Source organism: Acanthaster planci, linkage group LG14 (assembly GCF_054643075.1).
Source record: "Acanthaster planci isolate LZ-2023a linkage group LG14, COTS_SCS, whole genome shotgun sequence".
Taxonomy (NCBI): Eukaryota; Metazoa; Echinodermata; class Asteroidea; order Valvatida; family Acanthasteridae; genus Acanthaster; species Acanthaster planci.
This window is the reverse complement of record NC_141790.1, coordinates 14,531,610-14,551,860: the sequence shown is the minus strand read 5'-3', so window position 1 is coordinate 14,551,860 and position 20,251 is coordinate 14,531,610. Positions and strand designations below refer to the sequence as shown.

The 20,251-nt window shown below is 41.4% G+C and overlaps 4 protein-coding genes across 15 annotated transcripts in view; 3 read left to right on the top strand and 1 right to left on the bottom strand.

Annotated features, from left to right (window-relative positions):
- The first annotated feature begins 195 nt into the window (after positions 1-195).
- LOC110977848 (uncharacterized) lies at positions 196-8,290 on the top strand. 2 transcript variants are annotated; one of them, XM_022232334.2, is made up of 9 exons: positions 259-305; positions 697-787; positions 1,061-1,245; positions 1,537-1,658; positions 1,915-2,182; positions 2,432-2,713; positions 3,158-3,241; positions 4,384-4,521; positions 5,575-8,290. In XM_022232334.2, the coding sequence occupies exons 3-9, from the start codon at positions 1,164-1,166 to the stop codon at positions 6,042-6,044; spliced, it is 1,446 nt and encodes a 481-aa protein (XP_022088026.2). In that variant the 5' UTR covers positions 259-305; positions 697-787; positions 1,061-1,163; the 3' UTR covers positions 6,045-8,290. The 2 variants fall into 2 exon arrangements, with proteins under 2 accessions (XP_022088025.2, XP_022088026.2); XM_022232333.2 differs by lacking the exon at positions 697-787 and having other exon boundaries at positions 196-305.
- A 743-nt stretch (positions 8,291-9,033) lies between these two features.
- On the bottom strand, positions 9,034-11,548 carry rpl35a (ribosomal protein L35a). Its single transcript, XM_022232504.2, has 5 exons — positions 11,466-11,548; positions 10,748-10,784; positions 10,486-10,638; positions 10,019-10,166; positions 9,034-9,155 (listed from the first exon to the last, which is right to left on the bottom strand). Exons 2-5 carry the CDS (start codon positions 10,762-10,764, stop codon positions 9,132-9,134), a joined length of 342 nt encoding a protein of 113 aa, XP_022088196.1. The 5' UTR covers positions 10,765-10,784; positions 11,466-11,548; the 3' UTR covers positions 9,034-9,131.
- A 228-nt stretch (positions 11,549-11,776) lies between these two features.
- Positions 11,777-17,175, top strand: iqcg (IQ motif containing G). Its single transcript, XM_022232482.2, has 9 exons — positions 11,777-11,954; positions 12,484-12,632; positions 12,904-13,154; positions 13,642-13,770; positions 14,187-14,430; positions 14,607-14,681; positions 15,174-15,305; positions 15,989-16,090; positions 16,289-17,175. The coding sequence occupies exons 2-9, from the start codon at positions 12,507-12,509 to the stop codon at positions 16,412-16,414; spliced, it is 1,185 nt and encodes a 394-aa protein (XP_022088174.1). The 5' UTR covers positions 11,777-11,954; positions 12,484-12,506; the 3' UTR covers positions 16,415-17,175.
- Positions 17,176-17,950: 775 nt separating this feature from the next.
- LOC110977824 (DISP complex protein LRCH3-like) overlaps positions 17,951-20,251 on the top strand; it is a 38,460-nt gene continuing 36,159 nt past the window's right edge. For 5 of the 11 annotated variants that reach the window (XM_022232287.2, XM_087145510.1, XM_022232284.2 and 2 more), the window contains exon 1: positions 17,951-18,144. In XM_022232287.2, coding sequence (XP_022087979.2) covers positions 17,979-18,144 — 166 coding nt within the window. In that variant the 5' untranslated portion in view covers positions 17,951-17,978. The remainder of the gene's footprint in view (positions 18,145-20,251) is intronic. The other 6 variants (XM_022232290.2, XM_022232288.2, XM_022232285.2 and 3 more) reach the window with 2 other exon arrangements.

The window sequence follows — 20,251 nt, the reverse complement described above, 5'->3', positions numbered from 1 at the left end:
GTATAATATAAAATTATTTTTGTTGAATCAAAAGGATTTGAATTTATCAAAAACATATTTTTTCTAAGTTAATCAACATTTTACATTTGTTCTTGTCATGCTGATAAAAAAAGATTGAAACGGTACTTGCCGAATTTGCAAGTTTAGGACTTTCTGTAGCCACACCCTTCCTGACTAGAAACAGGCGGGTGAGGGCGCTCGGATGGGCCAAGAACGTAAACTGAATGATGTCATATGCTGTACTCGTAACAAAAACAAAAACATGTTGATGAGTGGGTGAGGGACTGAGGAAGCGATCTGAAAAGGTAAGTTTCTTGGCTTTTTTACTGGAGAATCGTTCTCATTCTAAGACAAAGGTATCATAGAAGCTGTCAGGAACGACCTTGGTAGGTTTTTCTTTGGAATACTGGCGAGTGTATGTGGCATGTGAGCTGCAAATCTCCGAAATTGCCCAGTTTTTGTCCTGGCTGTCTTCTCACGTCACATCGGCTATCGCCCGTTCGTCATTCGTGCACTGCGTTTGCGAGTTCCGGGAACGACACTGGCAGAAAATTGAGTCTGAGGAATCAAGCAAATGAATTGCATTATTTTCGTTGACATTATGCTTTTTACTGAGTCAGCTTTCTGAGGTAATTAAGTAACAAAATTGAGGAACTGTAGCTTTTGGTTGATTATTATTCCTGATGTTTTTGGTAGGCCTTTGCAACAAAAATGGGAGTTTCGACTTCAGTGCCTTCCCCCGGCCCTCCCAATCTGCTCATAGAATCATTCAATTGATCTTAAGAAAGTAAGTCTAGGAAATAAATATAAACAAGGAACATTGTGATATTCCTGGATGACATGTACCCCTAAAAGTATGTGAATGGGACTCCTTGCTCTGCCTTTTGCGGAGGTACTTCGGAGCAAGGAGCCCCCCAAAATCTTGGGTTACGTAGATGTTATGCCTGCTTTGCTTCAGTAACCCCAAGTAACATTCCTTTCCTTTAATTATTTTTCCCAAAAGTTTGCATGTAGAGTAGCATAAAATGTAATGAAAAGTTTTGTTACGCTCCTTTTGCAGGATGAAAGGACATGGACTGTTGAGATTACTTGTCAGTGATGGCAGGCTCATAGGCCTAGCGTTAGCTTTTTGTTCTTGAGGTGACGTCTGCAGATTATCGATCATGCATTCAGCCAGTCCGTGGGTCCTTGCCATCACTATTTTACTTGGTAGTCAAGTAGGCCTTTCCGTGGGAATATGTAAACGTAAGTTTGTTGTCCAACTTCAAAACAAACACCGACTTGGCTCTTTTAGGGCCTCAGTTTCACTAAGGCAAACAAAACAAAGTTTTTAGTACTCCTGTATCAAATTTAATATAATTTGTGGTGCAAGTTATTTATCAGCATTGAGCTTTTACGTGAGACTTTTAAATTCTGGAAGAAAAACTCTGCAGCAGGGATCATGGGGGACATGTATGGTCTTGAAATGCTTTCAGCGTTGTTTGACGAAGGAGTTATGCGCACACTTTGACTAGCTAACACTCATTTTGATTTCAGCTGACTTTCCGGACCGTCAGTTGAAGCCGATGTTTGTTCAGCCAAAAAGTGATAGATTGGAGCTCCTCCCTGGCAATAGCGCTTCATTAATATGTGAGGTAGACCGCCTTGTCGATCCAGAGGTAAATTGTAAGGGTTGAAGCCTGGATAGAGTTATATAATTAGTCGCAAAAGAGGTTTTATGTTTGCTGCAGTACTTTAAGTTTGCCCACTGCAAATGATTTCTCATTCTAGGTTTACATATCCAGTTTTGGGAGTTAAATTTCTGTCATGCTCTGCATGCATTTCACATGTTTTATCAAGTGCACACCACTTGTGCAGTGCACCTCTCAAGTCCTGTTAATGGGTTTGCGTCCCTCCCCTTCCCAATTGCTACAGAATCCGCCCACTGCGGGACTCCTCATCTGGTGGTGCAACTCTACATACCCGATCTGCCACCAGCAAGCGCAGTCGTTGAGCACTTTCGACCCCAAATTTCTCAGTGGGGTCCAGAGTGCCGCCATCAACGCATCCCATCTCCGCTCCGAGTTCAATCTGACCAATGTGGTACCGAGCCAGGCTGATCTCTATTACTGTGTAGCCTACACCCAAGATGAGTCTTCATCAAAGTGCCCTGGAAGTGTGGTCGTGGACATCGTTATTAAAGGTGTGCTGTCTTCAGCTGGTCACCTTATGATTTCTGGCTTCTCACAGTTAAGCTTGCCTGTGTAACCATTTTCAATTGTTTAGTCTGTGTCTGTCTAAATGTTATCAACCTGATCCTTTCCCATATCCTTCAAGATTCACCGAGGAGACTTGTGGAAGATTTGCCAATGCCAAATTGAGGTGGCAAGAGCAAAGCAGCCGTTGACTCATGTGAAATTTGCTGCCTGTCTTCTTGTCTCATGTTTTGCAGATGAATCCAAGCCAAAAATTATAAGCCACTCTTCAGGGATCAGTGTATCCGAAGGAAGCCCCTTCAATCTGACCTGCACTGCCGAGGGCTACCCCACCCCGATGTTCACCTGGACAAAGGATGGCGAGCCCATTCTAGGTGGTGTGGACGGCGTTTTCAAGAAGGACAAGGCAAATGTGAGCGACAAGGGGACGTACCAGTGCAGGGCAGTGAACAAGTTTGAGTCGTCAGAGTGGTCCCCAGATATCAGAGTAAGGGTTAACGGCAAGGAACCGGACGGACGTGAGTGAATCCTTCATTCTTGCAGATCCTCCAAGATTCGCGAGGTTTTTTTCTAGGATTTGGCACTGTCGCTTCATGTAGGTTTTAATGGCCATAGAGAGACAAAGGCAAAGCGAAAGATAATAACATTGATAGGACTCGGCAAGATTCCTGGCAAAAAATGCATTGGAAGTCAGTTTTGAGTATCCAAAATAGGTTTGCTTGATCGTTTCACAGGACGCCGTTTTGACCAAACATGACTGTAGCATGGGCTATGTAGTGAAGAGATGGCAGAATGCTCGTAGGTCCAGTGACCTGTTTTATATGACATCGTATTGTATACAGTTTCAAACGGAAAATCACAGAAAAACCTGCAACAGGTCCTTGTCTCGTCACTGTAGTTGTAGCATAGAAAAATTTGACATCTGATGAAATGAATGAGGGTTGGTTGTTTTTCCTCGACAGTTTCCAAGGTCAAGCAGGCCCTACTGATCACTGCTGTAGTCGTCTTTGCCATACTTCTCGTCATCGTCATTGTTCGGATATTGAGTGAGTGTCTTTTCCACCGCTCAAGAGAGGACTATCTTTTGTTGAAATCCTGAGTGCCAGTTGACAAGCTGGTCACACACTTCTGAGACTAAAACTGAAGAAAGTTCAAAATAAGGAACTTGTCTTTTGGTTTATTTGTTGCGTGTTGGTTTTGTAAAGGATGATTTAAAAATGAGCATCCATCCTGAATTATAGGGATTTGGGTACAAGCTACCAGTCATCTGAAAGCTATCAGAGTGGACAGATGAATTGTTCGAGTTTCTCTGTTATGATCGCTATGATTGGAACCACTTCCCGCTGGGTGGAATTTGCATATGCCGGACAAGTTCCCGGGTGATTTGTAAGATTTTCCGTTTTCAAAATTCCTCAAAAATTCATAACTTCAGTTGCTGGACATTTACACTCACACAAATGACTATCTGGTGGCTATTCTAATCTGACAGGCAATCTCCATTGACGCCCAAGTATTGCAGCCAAGCCTGTTGCCCAGTAAAGAGAGCCCAAATTGTGCAGTGTTGCGTAATTTTCGTTGTTCCCGAAATTGACCCAGTGCGTTGCTGAATGGCAGTGGTGTCTTTTTCAAATGTGACCAGATTAGCTTGCAGTGATACTGTATCGCTCATTCCTGGAGTGCGTGAGCACTTCTGTCCCCGCTGATAATGCGCTTATACTGAATGCCGCACCGGCATACTGTTTCAAAACAATAATGGATTACCTCCGCTAATGCCAGCTGCAAAATGATGGCTAATCCCAGCAGCTTGGTCTTTTGTTCCAAGGCCCAGCTCCTTTGTCCGATTTCGGGCACCTCGGCTATGCATACAAACCCAAGGTACCCAGTACCGGGAACCCTGGAGGCAAATGTTTAAGCTAAGCTGTGAGTAGGAAAAGTGTTTCTTTACATTAAATGAACCACTGTCCATGTTTTCAGAGTAGGACAGTTCAGTAGTCTTCTGTGTATATTACCTTGAGCGTTTCAGAAATAGGGATGCATATTTACTTGAACTGTGATATACTGTGATTTTTTTTAAGGAGAGCTAGAGGGAGATTAAATCTATGTATTTTGTTAGTGGAAGGAGAGGCACTGGTCAAATGTCAGTTTTCTTATTTGGCCTTAATCTCTCCCTTGCCTTGTTTGATTTCAGAATTACGATCAAATGGGCACATGACGTGCTTCCACTTCGAGAGGACAACCATCCGTGGCAACAACTCCAAGGTCATCAAGGCGGATACTGTCCACGTGCACAGCGATCGCCGCGGGAGCCGTCTGTCCCGAGGAGATTGTTAGTATGATTCCCGATAAACAATTGACCGTTGAGCCATGGGGGCTTTTCTGGGACAGGTCTGTTTAACACTCCCAGTGGAAATAGGCTTTGAAGGATTATACTTTCCTCACAAGTTCATCCCGTTCAGACTTTAAGCTCTTGCTGAAATTCAACCCCTTTTTCAATCGTTTTAAGCTGGTTTTGCCCAAATAATTTCATATGTGGAGATCAATTATAAAACTAAAGCATACAGAAGGGACAAATGTCAGGTTTCATGTAGGATCAATTCATTTATTCAACTGGGAATCTTATTTGTTCAGAATTTATTGACGATACTGAGGATCCTTCTCCAAACGGAATCATGTTTTTGTCTTGTGTGTGTTCTGAGATAATCCCTGACCTAATGTAGCCTATTCTGTGATTGGCCCTTGTTGAATAAGCACGCACTGAGTAACATATGGGTCCCATTTCACGGAGTTGCTAAGCAATGGAAAGCAGATTGCCGGCCAGAGCATTATGCAGTATGTATTGCATGTAACTGGTGCTCGGCTAATATCTTTCGCACAAAATCTGTTTAGCTGGGTTTCCTGCCTACAGCTCTTGAAATGGGGCCGTGAAGCGGCAACTGATTTGCACTGGTTGCCGTTTCTAATTTTTAGAGAGATGAGCTGGCTTTACTTCGTTTCTAATAACTTACTTCTAATGACCTGATGTGCTTGCCAATTTGACCTAAACGTTACGTGCTGATCAGAGCTTCAAATGACAGTAGTCCTTGAACTTACGACAGTATTGTTTCCTTTCTTCCTCTCCTATCCTACCTCGCTTTCTTTGGAAATGAAAATATTTTGTTTGCTTGCTGCTTTCCCTTGATATTCTTCCTGCTGTGCCGATTTGTTTTGAATTCAATTCTTAAATGCTACCGTTTCTCTGTTCACTGTTAAATTCTTCACCTGTGCTCCAAATCGCCAAGCATCTTCATTCCTCCCTCTCGCTTTGTCTGTTGCTTGTCACCGTTGCATCATGCATGTCAATACCCACAACCGTACTGTCATGCCTCCGTTACCAACACAGCCTCGCATGAACGCCAGACATTTCTGCATGACGTATTCATTCACAACCACAGCTCCGACAACCAGTTTGCTCACATGATCCGTGCCAAGCTCCAGAACCAGGAGTCTCACCTGAAGGTGGGCCTGTGGTCCGAGGTAGAGCGGCCCGACCGATCGTCCAGCCGCAACAAGCTCCTGCGCCTACGCCTCCTCAACTGCACCCGCATCGTCATTGTCGTGTCGGAGGCCTACCTCAAGCACGACTACCATGCCCTGACCAGTGCCCTGGCGAAGAGCCGGGCGGCACCCGAGTCCCTGCGGAGCAAGATCATCATAGTGCGGGTGCTTGAGGAGAGCAAGCTCCCTAAGGATTTGGCTAAGGACGTCATGGCATCAATGGAGTACAACGTCGACACGGACAGCTGTTACTTCTGGCCCAGGTTCCTGAAGGTTGCCATGCCTGATCAGAAAGAGATTCTGTACTGGGTGTAATCAACGGCGGATGAGAGACACACCTTTTAAGTCGGGCAATCACTGGCTTTTCAAAGCCAAGGTGAGGGCAGTTGCCGAATGCATTGATCAGCCCTCTCTTCTGAACCACCAGATCGCCAATTTGTACATTCACACCGACATGTATACTGATTTTCTTTTGTGGAAAGTTTCAGACAACCCATTTTCACCAGTAATTGCAGTTATTGTTTGACGCTTCCGTATGCAACATCATACACATGCCATTGTAATTTGTACACTTTCACTAGCAAGGTCTACCTTGTTGTAATAAGCATTATGTTGAACTCTTAGAACCATGGCTGGCCCTTAAGCCTTGTTTGAGGGGAGGTGTCTGGGAAAATTAATATGTATTGTTACCTTTTATATTTTATGCTGTGTTCAAGATAACTTTATCTTCAAGTATTACTGATTTCTTTTACCCAGGTGTTTCCTTCTTTAATGAGTGTAATTATGTTTGTTTGGCAGTGGGTTAGAAACCCAAAGGTACAGTTCATTTTCATCAAAAGGTAAAGGAAACCATGTCCATACATGCTGTAAAGTGTGTTCATTTATTAATTACAAAAATTAAATTTCAAGATGTGTATTGCTGAACTGCCTGTAGATAATGACCTTCGACTAGTTTTAGCAAGGACGGATCCAGAACGAAATTTTCAGGGGGGCCAAAACTTATTTTGGGAGCCACAAAATTTGAAAATTGTTTAGTGTCACCTTTTTGAGGGCTGAGACTATTCTGGGATCTTTTTACAAAGATCCTAGAATAGTCTCAGTGATAACTTTTGTTGTACATCTAATGGAAGTACCACATCGAATAGTTAGCTGAAAGCATTGAGAAGTACTTCTGTGGTATGCCATCAAGGAACTTCTGAATCCTTGCCATCTTTTGTTCCTGCTTTGGAAATTTGGTATATCAGAAATAGCTGTAGTTTGGTCTTTTAACTCCGTTTGCTGCTATTAGTCATCATTTATCCATTAGAGATGTGTTAGTTACATTTGTATATAGTTTTGCCAGAGAGCGTTCGACGTGTAAATTTTTGGTGCTGGTTATTGAATTGTTTGGTGTACGTTTGCTGTATTGTTCATCCTTGCTGAATACATGTAGTCCATCCACCGAATGAACACTGCACAGGAAGCCGATGGCACATTCTTTGTACCTGAAACTTTGCAAGGTGTATTGACCTGTGGCTGAGCTCATAGCTTTGTCAACCCTGCCAAGCCGTTCTATGTCCCTTGGTCTATTACGAATGAACTGGAATTTATAGGGTTAAAAGATATTTAAAATTGTACACTGTTGTGCTTTTGTGTTGGTACGTCCTTGATTGCTTGATATTTATGTTAGAAGTCTGTATAGAACACCATTTTTTTCTTGTGCAGTTTTACGCAAGTGCATTTTAAGCATTGGTTCACTAAATGTATATGTACGTGTATAGATTGTAACAGGGCACTGCCCGTCAAGTTGTACTGACTTCTAGCCAAATTTAGTAAAGAATTTATCAAGGATTGTATTTTATACAAGGAAAATTGTGAGGATATATAATTTTCGAACAAGTGATGTGAAAAGAAAAGTGCCTGAAATATTCCAGAATTATACCGTTTCCAGCCTCGTGAGCCATTTGGTTGTTTGGCTTTTTACGAATTAGGCGTGAAGCTGCTGCCAGGGTTTGGAGAAAGTGACTGTGGCATTGCCCACGGTAAATTTTTTTTAAAATTTTTTTTCAAAACGGTGACTTTTGTAAAGTTTATACTTGCGCCTGTAGGCTGGTAGACTACAGAAATGTGAGAGGTTGAATTATGAACCCTTTTTACACCTGAATTAAAATGAAAATTGGATGTGGCGAGCTTTCGATCATGGTACAGCCATCAGCCGTTGACGACTTGGCTAGATTCACAGATTAGGTGTCAATATTGGAAAACCAGCATTACGAACCTGATGACTGACATGTACCTTGAAATCAGATAACTTAAACGGTGACAGGCAGCTGGATGAAAACATTTGAGTACTTCAATTTTTGAAGTGTTAGTTTGGCCAAGACCTGAAACTTGCCGATTGATTTCATGCGCTATGAGAGAGATCAGTGCATGTATGTGTATTTTGCCAACACAAATTATATATTCTGATATGCTTTCACTACCGAAGTACGTGTATGTTACAAATGTACTCAATTATGGTGTACAAAATCTGTATCCAATTTTGCAGCCGAAAAGATCATTAAAAGTAGTCAGTTGAATAAGGCACTTGCTGATTTTATTTCTTGTGAGTTGACCCTTTTTGTGGGCCACTTCATAAACACACCAATGTGCCTCTTGTATTGCTGGCTTGTAGAGTGGTCACAGTTTGCCATCAGTAACAGCTGGACTATTGTGTGCATTAACCCTAACCCCCTGGGCCTTTTTACTAGGAACCATCCTCAATCCTCCAAAATACTTAGAATTTCGACATGAAAAAATTGCATTCAGCCTCAATCCTCCAAAATTTCTTGAAAATGATTTTTTTTTTAGGTCTGCCTGCTGCCTCAATCCTTCAAAATCCTCCAGCAATTCCTGTCATTATGTTGAGGTAGTGCGAAGGGCATTCTTGAGCAGTGCGGTTGATTCAAAAGAAATATTGGGTTCAATTTGTGCTTGACTAAGCAAAACCAACACAAGGTCTAATCTACAACCTTTCACGCATGGCATCCTTCGCAATCAGCCATGCACTTTTGCCATTCACCCTAATTCCTCCAAAACCGCCCAAAGTATTTTGGAGGATTGAGGAGGGTTAGGGTTAATAAATTGGAGAGGTGTTGATGTTAAGTCTTGAAACTTTCGTGTTGCATTAATGCTGCAACTTGCACCTTGATAACCAAGAACCCTACTGGGGTTTCTGCACAGCCTAGGGGTTATACTTGGAATAGAATTTTATAGTCAGCTGATGGTACAAAATTTTATACAAACAGAGAACTCCAAAGAAAATGGACGTGCAGTAAGCCAGTCATTACTTATCTATTTCCTTGCATCTTTATTAACAACCTTAATGACTTCATCTCTAACTCTGGGACAGCAGGCTCTTCGAACGGCTTGATGGACACATCTTCAAACACGAGAGGGGTACAACATCTGAGTGAGGGAAAGAAGACGGCAAAAAATGTCGAAGTTAACTCAACATTCTCTGTTAGTGCCAAAGCCTCCACTTTACAGATCGTCTTGTGCCCTTGCTCAGAAACAGCCTCTAGTTTGGCAGTCAGTGTGTCGGTGACACCATCAGTTCTGGTCTATATTGGTTTTCATCACAGCAAGGAAATTTAGATCACAGTCTACAAAACTTAACTGGCTAAACATTAGAGTTACCCCTAGACCTACTCATCAGGTGCACTGGTGAAAAGGTTGAATGGCCAGTGGTGGTGATGTCATGGGAAGAATTCCATACACGAACATCAATATTTTCCCTCCAGTGACATATCTGCCACTAGAAAGCAATAACATGTACTTCAAAGACAAATTTAGCAGGGAATATAGCAGGGTTCCTGCACTTAAAGGACGATTATTAAATTCCATGACTTTTCCATGACCAAATTATAAAAAAAGGCTGGGGGAACCCTGATACAATGAAGCATACACTTAAAAAACACGTTTCAGAAGTGTCTCATAGGGTTTGTGAACAGGGTGTCAAGTGATGTCAAACTATGGAACTCTTTCCGCAGTAACTAATGCCTTGTACACCACTGGCCTCTCTGTTGAGCGTGATGGCTAGCATAATCCATAACAGGCATATGCAATTTGAGAAGCTTTGCGCGGTGAAGACCACACAACTGAAAATGATCTGTAGATGGACCATGCTTCAGACTGTTAAGAAGAGTCTGGTTATTTGGCACAGATAGTCAATAGAAATATTGACCATCGCATCAAGAGAATGCCCGGTCTCTATGGAGGGGACTCGGGTGGGAGATGGGTCAGTTAACCTCAGACTCAAGGCTACTCACCACTCGGACTCTCCTGCCCATGGCCTGCGGGGGGAGGTTGGTCTTGAAGCGAGCCCTAACAGCACCGCTCTTCCCATGAGGCCTGGTCACCTTGCCCCAGATGACCCGCGTCTTGACGGCCTTGGTGTAGCCAGCTGGCCTCTTCTTGCTATATGGGGAATGAACGATATATACTTTTTGAATTATGCTTAAGTGAATTGTGCCAAGCGATTCTAACGAAAAATCCATATTTTTGGTAGGTTAACTTTCTGGTTATTAGTTTCATGCATCACTAAAATACCATTACACATGTACTTGGTCAACCATGCAATCAGTATAAAAGACTTTCACTTTGTCTTGCCTACTGCGAAAGGTCTACAAAACAGAGGAAATTTAAAATTTTCAAGAATTTGTTTCTCCACTTGTAATGGTCTGCGTGAGAAGGGACTTGGCTATCGTGGGGCAAAGGTTCATATCCGTTCACTCACTTCTTGGCCTTGTAGACGTAGGCACAGCGTTTGCCCAGGTACCAGTCAGCATCTTTGCGGTTCTCAACTCCCTCGATTCTCAGCAGTGCTGTGTTCTCGTACTGATTACGCAGGCCACGCTTGTAGCCAGTGAACACCGCCCTCACGTACAGTCTTGAAAAGGAAGCACAACAAAATTCGTCAGAATCAATGAAATTTATTTTGTACAGTAATTCTTACACACCTGTACCGTATAACTGTACACATCAATGGATGCAATTACCTGGTTGTGGCAACCATGATGTCACAGCCTCAAGTCCCTGAAATATAACCGAACAAAAACAAATTAAGCATATAATTATCAGTGGTCTAATTCTCCTGCCCCAAAAGGGCATGAAAAGCCATCAAAATCAATGACAAATCTGAACCCAGAAGGCAGAAGTTCTTTGAAAGAGTTTCTAGGCCTAATTTTCCAAGTAAAACCACATCAAATGACTAATGTAGAAATCAAATCAGTACTTTTTACTGCACAATGATAGCTATTCATTTCGCTTTTACTTTTTAGACTAGCAATACAATAGTATAATTCGTGAGATCTGTCCGGCCACGACACGCTGATGGGGGGGGGGAACAGTATCATGCCCAATTTCCGGCCAACCTTTGTAAATCAGGCCGCTCTTAGTCTTATTTTCTAAGGTAGACTCTGAAACGACACAAATTTCACTGAAGTGATATAAAACAATCGACCGCCCGATTATTTGTTGAACGATGCATTTTGTCCGTGTGCGGATCACCCAACCACATAGATGACACACTGAGCACAAACCTTGACGAAGTGTATTTCTTATCTATCAAAATCCCTCTCAATTAAAAAACATCTTTAAAAAGTTGGTCAATAAAATCGAAGAACAATACTTCATTAAAATGTACCCTATTCTACTTTTCATGAGTACGCAGATTTAATGCTATTATTTTGTTCCTATTTTTGCAGAATGCAGTACCTCGCTAAGGGATTTTGTGGCCAAAACGGAAAGGACGATCTTACATTTGTTGGTTGGTCAAATGTTTTCTCCAATTAAGCAAAATATTATCGCTATTTTTGTTTATAAATAAATTTAGATTTGACAAATTTGAGAAAATTAGACCTAAAATTAGAATCTATATATAAAGAGCATATATATTATAAATCTTTTATAAAATTGATTATAATTGTTTTAGAAGCTAACAGGTAAAGTATTATTTAAAATTGTGACGAAGCCTGAATTTTGACCTTTAACCTATAAGCCTGGAGACGGAAAACAACATATCAATAGCACATTTTGTGCTGGTGCTATGGAGCGAGCGTGAGTGAGTCCAGTCGAAAGTGAGAAAGAGTACGGAAGTAGCACAGTTCTGTTCCTTCCTCCATGGTTATTCTAAGTGGAATTCTTCGGAGAAACTTGATATCATGACATAAGTAACACAATGTGTGTGTAGTTTCTATCCTTTTGGTAAGGATTTTGTAATCATTTTTGCTTTTGTATTTGGGGGAATATAACACATCATCGTCACTGACCGTTGAAAACCTGTCGAAGAAAAAACAAGTGAAGTGTCGTTCCTGTTCATTTGGTCTGTGTTAAATGGAGCTGCAGTGTCTAACATGTGTTACATGATGTAGTAAATGGCAAAAAGCGTAGACAATGATGCAGCTGACTTGGCCAAGGAGTAAATTCTTAGGAAATAGTAAAGCTAGAAACTAAAATAAAATTCAAGATTTTGAAACTAAAAAAGTATTAATTTGTACATGTCTATTGTTATAAGATACAACTTAAGTTGGTGAAGATGAGTTTGCATTAATAATTTAAGTAAAATAATTGAGTAAGAAACAGTATTTTCCCAAATTAGGAGATTAGTTACAATAAAGTTTTTCTTGACTTCACAAGATATTGAATAGGCTGAAAGGCCTATTTACAGCTTGATATATTCCTCAGGTTTCTTAAGATTCTCTTATTGTTTTACCTTGTTTTCCTGTGAGTTTAGCAGTGGCGCCAATATACACAACCATGTCAGAGTTAACTGACCTAGACTCGGTCTATATTACCACGGTGCTGGAGGACACAGTGGACCAGCTAGCCATCCTTGGAAAGATTATGCCCCAGACATTTGAGGGCAGAGCAGATGCAAGTGAGGTAAAACTCTGGCTTTGAGATTCAATTTGGATAGGGCCAAATCAAATTCCTGTTGCAATCCGAGACGTTTCTGAAATATGTTTGTTTGTCCATATGGGAAAGTTAAATCTTTCCCCCAAAACATCAGACCCACTGGCTGTGTATAGTTTGAATGAATCCTTACACTGGTGAAACTCTTTCATTTTTAAGAATTTGCAAGTAGTCTTTAAAGCAACCCCAACCTAATAAGTAGTGTAGCATGAACATAACTTGTTTTATACTTTGGTAACAGATGGTGGGAGATGAAATTGGTAAAATCATAGACAGCCAGAAACAATTGGAATCCAAGTACGAGGGCCTGATTGCCAAGAGGGCAGAGCTCCGAGCCGGTGGCAGAAAGGGAGATGCCAACCACCTCAAGGCGACTGAGGAGGAGATCAGCAGTGTGGTGGGTGGGATCCGGCACGCCACGCAGACGTTCAGCAAGAGCCTGAAGCAGAGCCCGTTGACGTCGGACAACTTGGCCAAGATGCAAGTAGACAGGTAAGGGTGTGATAGACTCTCTGTCATTGTTATGCCTGAAATGACAGCATCTGTCCCACACTAGTTGGGACAGTACTGAAGTCGGGCATAACGTTGTCACTAAGCCAGGTAATAAAAGCCAGTAATCTACTGAAGGGGATATGAGCCCACAACTCGCTTAGCTTAGCAGTGTCTCAGCTAACCAGTCAAGCACACTGGATAATGACAGCTGGTGTTGATCTGGAAGTGGACCTCATATTGTATTTTTTGAGCCAGGAAAATTACACCAATAAATTGATATGGAAATCATATGATAGGGCCGACAGATGTTGTTTTGTAGATCTGGTGATGTCAGGAGAGGTAGTTGGTACTTTGAAAGATCAAATATTGTCCCTTTGTTTTTACTTACGTCGGTGAGAGAATATTTGATCCTTGTCTCAAAAGACCTGTCAGTTGTGATTTTTTTTTCTTAGTGGTTTAATATTATTGTCCTTACCTTGAAATTTAGGCAGTTCCTCCAAGATGTCTTGTCGGAGGCCATGGAGGAGATTACCCTTGAGAAGACGTTCACGAGTCTCATCCAGTCAGTCACAGCAGAGCGAGACAAGAAGGCAGAACTACAAAACACCATCCTCAAGTGAGTGACAGGTGGAAACAAAATTGCACAAGGCCAAGTCTGAAGAAGCTTCCATGTGCTGTCAAGAAATGGTCTCATTCTGAGAGTTCAGGTCTCTTGAATTACAAACATGCCAAAATTTATGTTAGCTACTCGACCAAGAACTTCTCAGTCAAGAACAGATGCTGTTGAGGTCTGCAGGTAGCCTTTTGCCACTGGGGAACGCTTTAGACACAAATATGCGCGTTCTTAATCACAAGTACACTGCAATGCCAAAAGATGAAGCTGGCTCTAGGCAAGCCGTGGGCCTCCTCTGGACCAATTCCCACTGGAGCTCCACAGGAGATTCTCGTCCAAATCTTATGAGGGAATCGCACACTCCTCCCCTCCACTGCCTTGTGACCCGTAACCTCACCCCGTCTTTATTTTCCCCTCAGGGAGGAGGAAGGACGTAAGCGCATCCGCAGCCTCCAGCGCCAGATCCAAAATGTCAAGGTGGAGTTGGAAGAGGAGACCCAGCAGCGGAATGAGATGATCGCCCACCTCAAGGACCAGCTGCAGGAGATGAAGGCCAAGACCAGTATGGAGGGCAAGTATGTGCAGAAGGATGCCGAGGTGGCCGTCTACCAGGTGCAGAAGAGGTGCATGCTGAGCGAGAAACAGCTCAAGGATGAGATTGAGGTGAGCTTGGGGGACTTTGGGGTCCTAAAACTGAGTCTTGGTTCTGTGGTGGGTATCGGTCAAGTGATCCTGTGGAACCTTTTCCTTCTCATGTGAGATGTACCACGGTCTTATGCATTCTTGTGTATTAGGTCTTGAACAACTCATGAAATTTGTTGGAATTCTTTGATTGGCAGCTCATCAAGAAGAAGATTGATGAGGAGATTCGCGTCAACCAGGAAATTGAGCAGTACCTCAAGGCACATCAGACGGTAAGCGATGCTTACGTTAAAACCATGGGGGAAGATGTCATAAGTTAGCCAGTGAGCTAGTGTGTCAACACTGCATAATCTTAGTGCCAAAATATTGGTCTCTAACTCACAAGCACGAGTGTTGAGTTTGCCTCAAACTGGTTTACACATGCAGTCAGTTTTCTCAGTGATGGTAAAATGTTGAATCCTCATTGAGTGTGCTGAACTCTGCTGCAACTCTTGGCATATGATAAACTTGGTTATGAACCTTTAGTGGTTTGGATAGAGACTGTGACAATTTTCAAGACTGCTCAACGGTGGGCATGGTTTCCCACTGAGTGGAGCAATTGGTACTCTGTCCTGAAGGTTGTGGGTTCATACCTCGAGTGAGCTGATTTTTCTTGAAATAGGTGTGTGCTTCACTTTGTGTTCTTGTGCAGTTCATTTGAGCAATCCAAAATGCCTTGATGTTACATTCACCTTGGATTTTTTGTCTTCCTCATTGCTTTCCAGGAGTTAGAAGAGAAAGTTGATTACTGGATGGAGAAGTATGACAAGGACGTTGACCAGAAGACCCACCAGCTGGAGGTGCTGAAGGCCTCCAAGGCCAATGACCTCTCCAGACTGCAAGAACTCACCAGGCTGGTAAGACCATACCCCCTCTGAGCTAAATCATCTCGGTAGCATGTTGTAGAAGGGTGTCTGAATTTGTCTTTCCGAGCTGAATGTTGGGTTCAGAAAATTGGTCTCTGGACATTTAATTTTAGCTTTGCTAAGTTTTAGATTAGATTTAAATTGTTCAAAGGAAATGCATTAAGTACAGCTAAACCTCAGTTTTCTTCAGGCTGGGAGCAAGAGTGCTTAGGGTGCTTTTGAGGAACTCTTGGTATCATTACCAGAAATGGTAAATAAAATAATAAACCTCAAACTTAGTAACTTCACCCCAATTCGTTTTTTTTAAAAGCATTGTCAAAAGTTTATTCATTGCAGTGTACAGGTTTTGCCTTTGTTATGTGTGAGTGGTAAATTGGCTGGGATATGCACACTTCCCCCATAATTGTGCCCGTCTTGTGGCAATTATTTTGTTCACTAATGACAGAGCTTAAACGTAAGTGGGTCTGACATTGCCACCGAAAAATATTCTGTAAGAATTGAAACGTCAGGTCCCTCTGACGTGAAGCCGTGTCTGTTTCAAATCACTCCAATAAGATGTTTGAAACAGCTTTTCTGTTCGTTATTTCTCGCAGTGAAGATTTAGCTCATGGCAATTCTGCTTTTGGGTGGGCAAGAGCATTCACAAGTGGAATTTTTTCTTTCTTTGGTCACAGTATGCCGAGTATGAGCAAGTTGTTGTTGAAGACAGAATAGAGAAGGAAAAAATCCGAAGATTACAGGAACAAGAGCTGGAGGAACTCAAGTCGACGGTCAAGGTAAGAGAGACTCGGAGTTCCCACCCCACCGAACAAGCCACCTCAGATCTTGATGGGAAACGCCTGGATTTGTTTGGTTTGAGCTCTGAATTTGCAAAAACTTAAGCTAATGTCAGAGTTTGAAAGTACAGGGTGTATAGAATGCTTGGTTGAGTACTAAGAATTTCTTGGGGGTGTCTTCCTTTTTTCAACTTGCAGTTACAGTCCTGGTGGCGTGGCATTATGGTCCGTCGGCAACTTGGCCCCTACAGCAAGAAAAAGAAGAAGAAGGGGAAGAAAGGAAAGAAGGGATCTGGCAAGAAAAAAGGAAAGAAAAAGAAGTAGATGTGTTGGTTTTTTCTTTAAGGTTTGCCCCTGTATATACCACCACTTGTATTGGTACGTCACAGTCAGGGATAATTGTAAAAAATTCTGCAGATGGAAACACTGTGAAGATAAGACAAGTGTAAAAAATGGTGAAGATGCGCTGCTGTAGTCATCCCATGACATACCAACCTAGAGATTGGGGAATATTTTGAGCCATTGTTGATTGTGAAATTGAAATGAATATTTGCTGATGCGTGCTTTTCAATTTTTATCCAAATCCTGTTTTCAGTAGTAAAACCGTCCAGTTGTGGCTCGTAGCTGAGAAGTACAGTGCCTTTGTGTATTTAGTTCAGGTGCATTATTTCAATACCGTACCGAGTCTAACATCACATTTCACACTTTTCACAGAAGAAACGGGAGAAAAAAATGTGTATTTTAAAATCTATTTGTCTTGAAGTTTTACAAACTTAATTTGGGGAATTGAATCGTTTGTGGAAATTTTGTAATAACTGATCAGTTGAAGTTATGATGAGTCTGAAGTTTTTATATAAAAAACATTGTTGTTATGCATTAATTTTGTAATCTTACCTTTCCGTCCATTAAAACAGCTGTATTCTAATGAAATTCTATTTTTCCATTCAAAGTTTATGACACTGGATTTGAGCTAAAAAAGTTGTGATTGCCTGTTCAGAAAACTGATCTTAGATGTTTTAGAACAGGTTGAACTAAAGTATCTTCAAGTCCTTCCTCCATGATTAAAGCTGCCAAGTATTCCCGAATTTACTTTCAGTTTGATTGTCTCTGAGGTCTCGTGCATGTAAAAGATAATATGGGAATTTGTTTTATTTCTTTTGGTCTGCACGTTGCTCTGCATGATGGTGAAATAAGTGTCAGTAAATGAACGTGAAATGACAGGATGGCATTTTCCACAATTTTATCTCCAATTTTCTGAGCAGAAAGGGGAAGAAATGGGTTGCAATCTTTTCGGGGGGGGATAATGAAACGCAGAGATCTTAGTATTTGAATCTTTGTAGCTTGAATATGAGTTTATTTTTTATTCTTTTTTCTGGGGGGACAATTTATTGACAAGTTGAAACCAGCAGACAAGGATAGAGGGCGCTGTGATGCTGGTTTAAATGAAAGTGCATCCGAATCTGTTGTCTAGAGTTACGGTTTTCGCTCCATTGGAAATGTACGGATACACGTCACAATAGACCTAGCCGTAGCTCAGTAAGCCCGTTTCGGATATTGCTAAAAAAGTGATACTCGTAAGGTGGCGCTGTAACCTTTTTTTTGTCAGGCGTATTTTTATAGAGGGCGCTATACACGTGATTACTGTCAGAGGGAAACTTCAAAAGAGGGCGCTATAACATACTTAGCAGCGCCCTCTTTTGGTTGCTGAATTCTGCGTAAAAGTGGAATACCGCCCCCTACGTTGCCTTTGAATGTTTACCAAATTGGAAATAGCGCCCTCTATAAGAATGAAATGTCCGTCACTGTTGTGGCATGGCGCCCTCTGCTGCCAAGCCCTTTCCGGGATGTTTTTTTTTCAGATAAATTTTTGTCAATTCCGCTTATCAAAATGGCGGTCCCCGTTTCGCACCACTTAGGAGGGGCCCAATTGCGGTCTTTAGAGAAGGTCCTAGATGATGCTCACATGACTGGAATATTGAATTTAAGCGGTAGGAATATGAGGGATTTTCCCAAGAGTGCGGACAACTTTGATCTGATGGATACAGTGGACGTAGGTAAGTCAGAAATTTGAACGGCATTCGGATCGATCAAACAAGACAGGTTGACATGGGACGAAGTACATGTAGTCCGGCCCCAGGACTAGGCTATCACAGAATGCCAATACCACTCAAGACATCATGACTATAAGACATATTTTACTCTCACGTTGCAACTATGATGCTGTCAAGTATGTTCAAATGATTTACACCGTGTAATGCAGGGAAATCAGATGACAACTGTAGAATTGAGTGTTGCTCCCAAATACTTGCCTTTGCCGAACTGCATGCCAGTGTACACTTACAGTGTACCCTCGCTGAGCCCTACTAAGCTGTTTCCATCACTCATGTTTGTTGGATGTGTTTGGTCAGTGTTATACGCGATCATTCGATCTTTGCCAATGAGTCAATATTCAGGATCTTTGCACAGTTCTTGATGACATGGATGACTGCACCATCAGCCAATTGCCATTTTTTTAATTCACGGTTGTGAAAGCTTTTTGGAATGAGTTCCATATACGGACAACACTTGAGGCTCTGTTCACAAACCTATGAGACTTGTTTGAAAAAGCCAAAGTATTTTCTAAGTATATGCTTTGGAATTTTCTCAGCTAAATCTCACTTTTTAGCACATATTAATACTTTTTGACAGCTGCTATAGCATTTTAAGGGGAAAAGAAGTGTTTTCTCTGTATGGAACTCTTTCCGATTCTTTCAAAAAAGAGAAGTTAAGTTGGAGATTTCATACCTAATTGACCAATCACAGAGCAATCAGGTGATAGTGCTGACTAGCCAATTATTCCCAACACATTAATTGAATTCATTGCATCCAAACAATGATGTACTGCTCATCATGTACAGACTAATAGTGATATAAAGCCTCTTAAATGGTTTAATTGATTCAGTTGTGTCAGTGTCTTACACGTTTTGTAATTTGAAGGAATGTACGTTTGATGTTTTGGTTTATTCAACGTATGGAAACTTAAAAGTGCAGATCAGTGATCCTGTTAGAAATCTTTGACTTAAATCTTAATCACATGTTTACACGGTTTTAAAAAAATCGGAGAAATAGAGAAAAGGTGATTGTTCCTGAAGAGCGACTAAAATGGCTGCCATGAGTTGATTGCACCCAGTATGGACATATCCACGGTTTTCATGATTGTGAGTTAGTCCTAAAATTATGTGGATGGATGTACTGATTTTGCTTCCCTAAAATGTTACAATGTCACAATTTCCTGAAGTTTATCAGGATCTACTGAGAGTTCTCCTGGTTCTGTGTGGTAGATTTGTCAACTAATTAATTTTTTGGGTACAATCTGAGTCTTTCTTGACAGTATTTAAAGAATCCAGTTAATTTCTTATGCTACTGAATTCAAATGTTTCCATTCAGTGTATACTGACTATTCCTAGTGACTGAGTGTCGGGAAAAGACTTCAGAAACCCTCCCTCTTCAAAAAACAGTTCCCTTTTAATCATTTTGACAGACCACCACCTATTAACAAACTGACAAGCTGTGTGGGAAGTCTTGACCTCTTGTCTATGGTTCAACTGAAGGACTATTGTTGTGTTATTTCCTGGAATTTAACCGGCCGTCATTCATAGTCTTTCTGTTTGTACCACTGGAAAGTTGTTAAAAGCCAGACTGTGCAGTCCCTCAAGTTTTTCTTTACAAATTTCTTTTTTTCTGACCTAAGTTCAACTATGCACCTACTCGTTTGTAAAAGGATAAAGTGAGTTCAATGGAATATCTGTTGTAGTTATGGTGCCAGTGTTATTGTAAGATCCACACTGTCACATTGACAGATGTACCCAAGCAACTAGTACATATGCACAAAGCATGTATGCACAATTGTTACAAAGGTTGAAAACAACTTTAAAGGAATGCTTAACTTTATGCGTAAAACTTGTCCGAGTCTCTTTTGAAGGGGTGCTTACTCGTTCAAATGGGGTACGGCCATTTAATAAAAGTTTTTTTGAAATTCTCCTGGGAATGAGTGACATTTTGTTACATTTGTGCCTGGCAGCAGGACATTGAAGTAAAATGAGGTCATCTCTTTTGTAGTCTTAACAGACAAATGTACATTGATTTGCAGGAGCTTCCATGTCATGTGTGCATTGATTTTTA

What these genes read in the sequence shown, in the direction of transcription:
- LOC110977848 (XM_022232333.2), top strand. Translation starts at nt 1,164, where the DNA reads ATGCATTCAGCCAGTCCGTGGGTCCTTGCCATCACTATTTTACTTGGT. An exon ending in CGGCAAGGAACCGGACGGAC is followed by an intron (nt 2,714 to 3,157) that starts GTGAGTGAATCC and finishes TTTCCTCGACAG; the next exon opens with TTTCCAAGGTCAAGCAGGCC. An exon ending in CGTCATTGTTCGGATATTGA is followed by an intron (nt 3,242 to 4,383) that starts GTGAGTGTCTTT and finishes GTTTGATTTCAG; the next exon opens with AATTACGATCAAATGGGCAC.
- iqcg (XM_022232482.2), top strand. Translation starts at nt 12,507, where the DNA reads ATGTCAGAGTTAACTGACCTAGACTCGGTCTATATTACCACGGTGCTG. An exon ending in AGCTCAAGGATGAGATTGAG is followed by an intron (nt 14,431 to 14,606) that starts GTGAGCTTGGGG and finishes TTTGATTGGCAG; the next exon opens with CTCATCAAGAAGAAGATTGA. An exon ending in ACCTCAAGGCACATCAGACG is followed by an intron (nt 14,682 to 15,173) that starts GTAAGCGATGCT and finishes ATTGCTTTCCAG; the next exon opens with GAGTTAGAAGAGAAAGTTGA.
- rpl35a (XM_022232504.2), bottom strand. An exon ending in TACGTCTACAAGGCCAAGAA is followed by an intron (nt 10,167 to 10,485) that starts GTGAGTGAACGG and finishes TTCCCCATATAG; the next exon opens with CAAGAAGAGGCCAGCTGGCT. An exon ending in TGGGCAGGAGAGTCCGAGTG is followed by an intron (nt 9,156 to 10,018) that starts GTGAGTAGCCTT and finishes TCCCTCACTCAG; the next exon opens with ATGTTGTACCCCTCTCGTGT.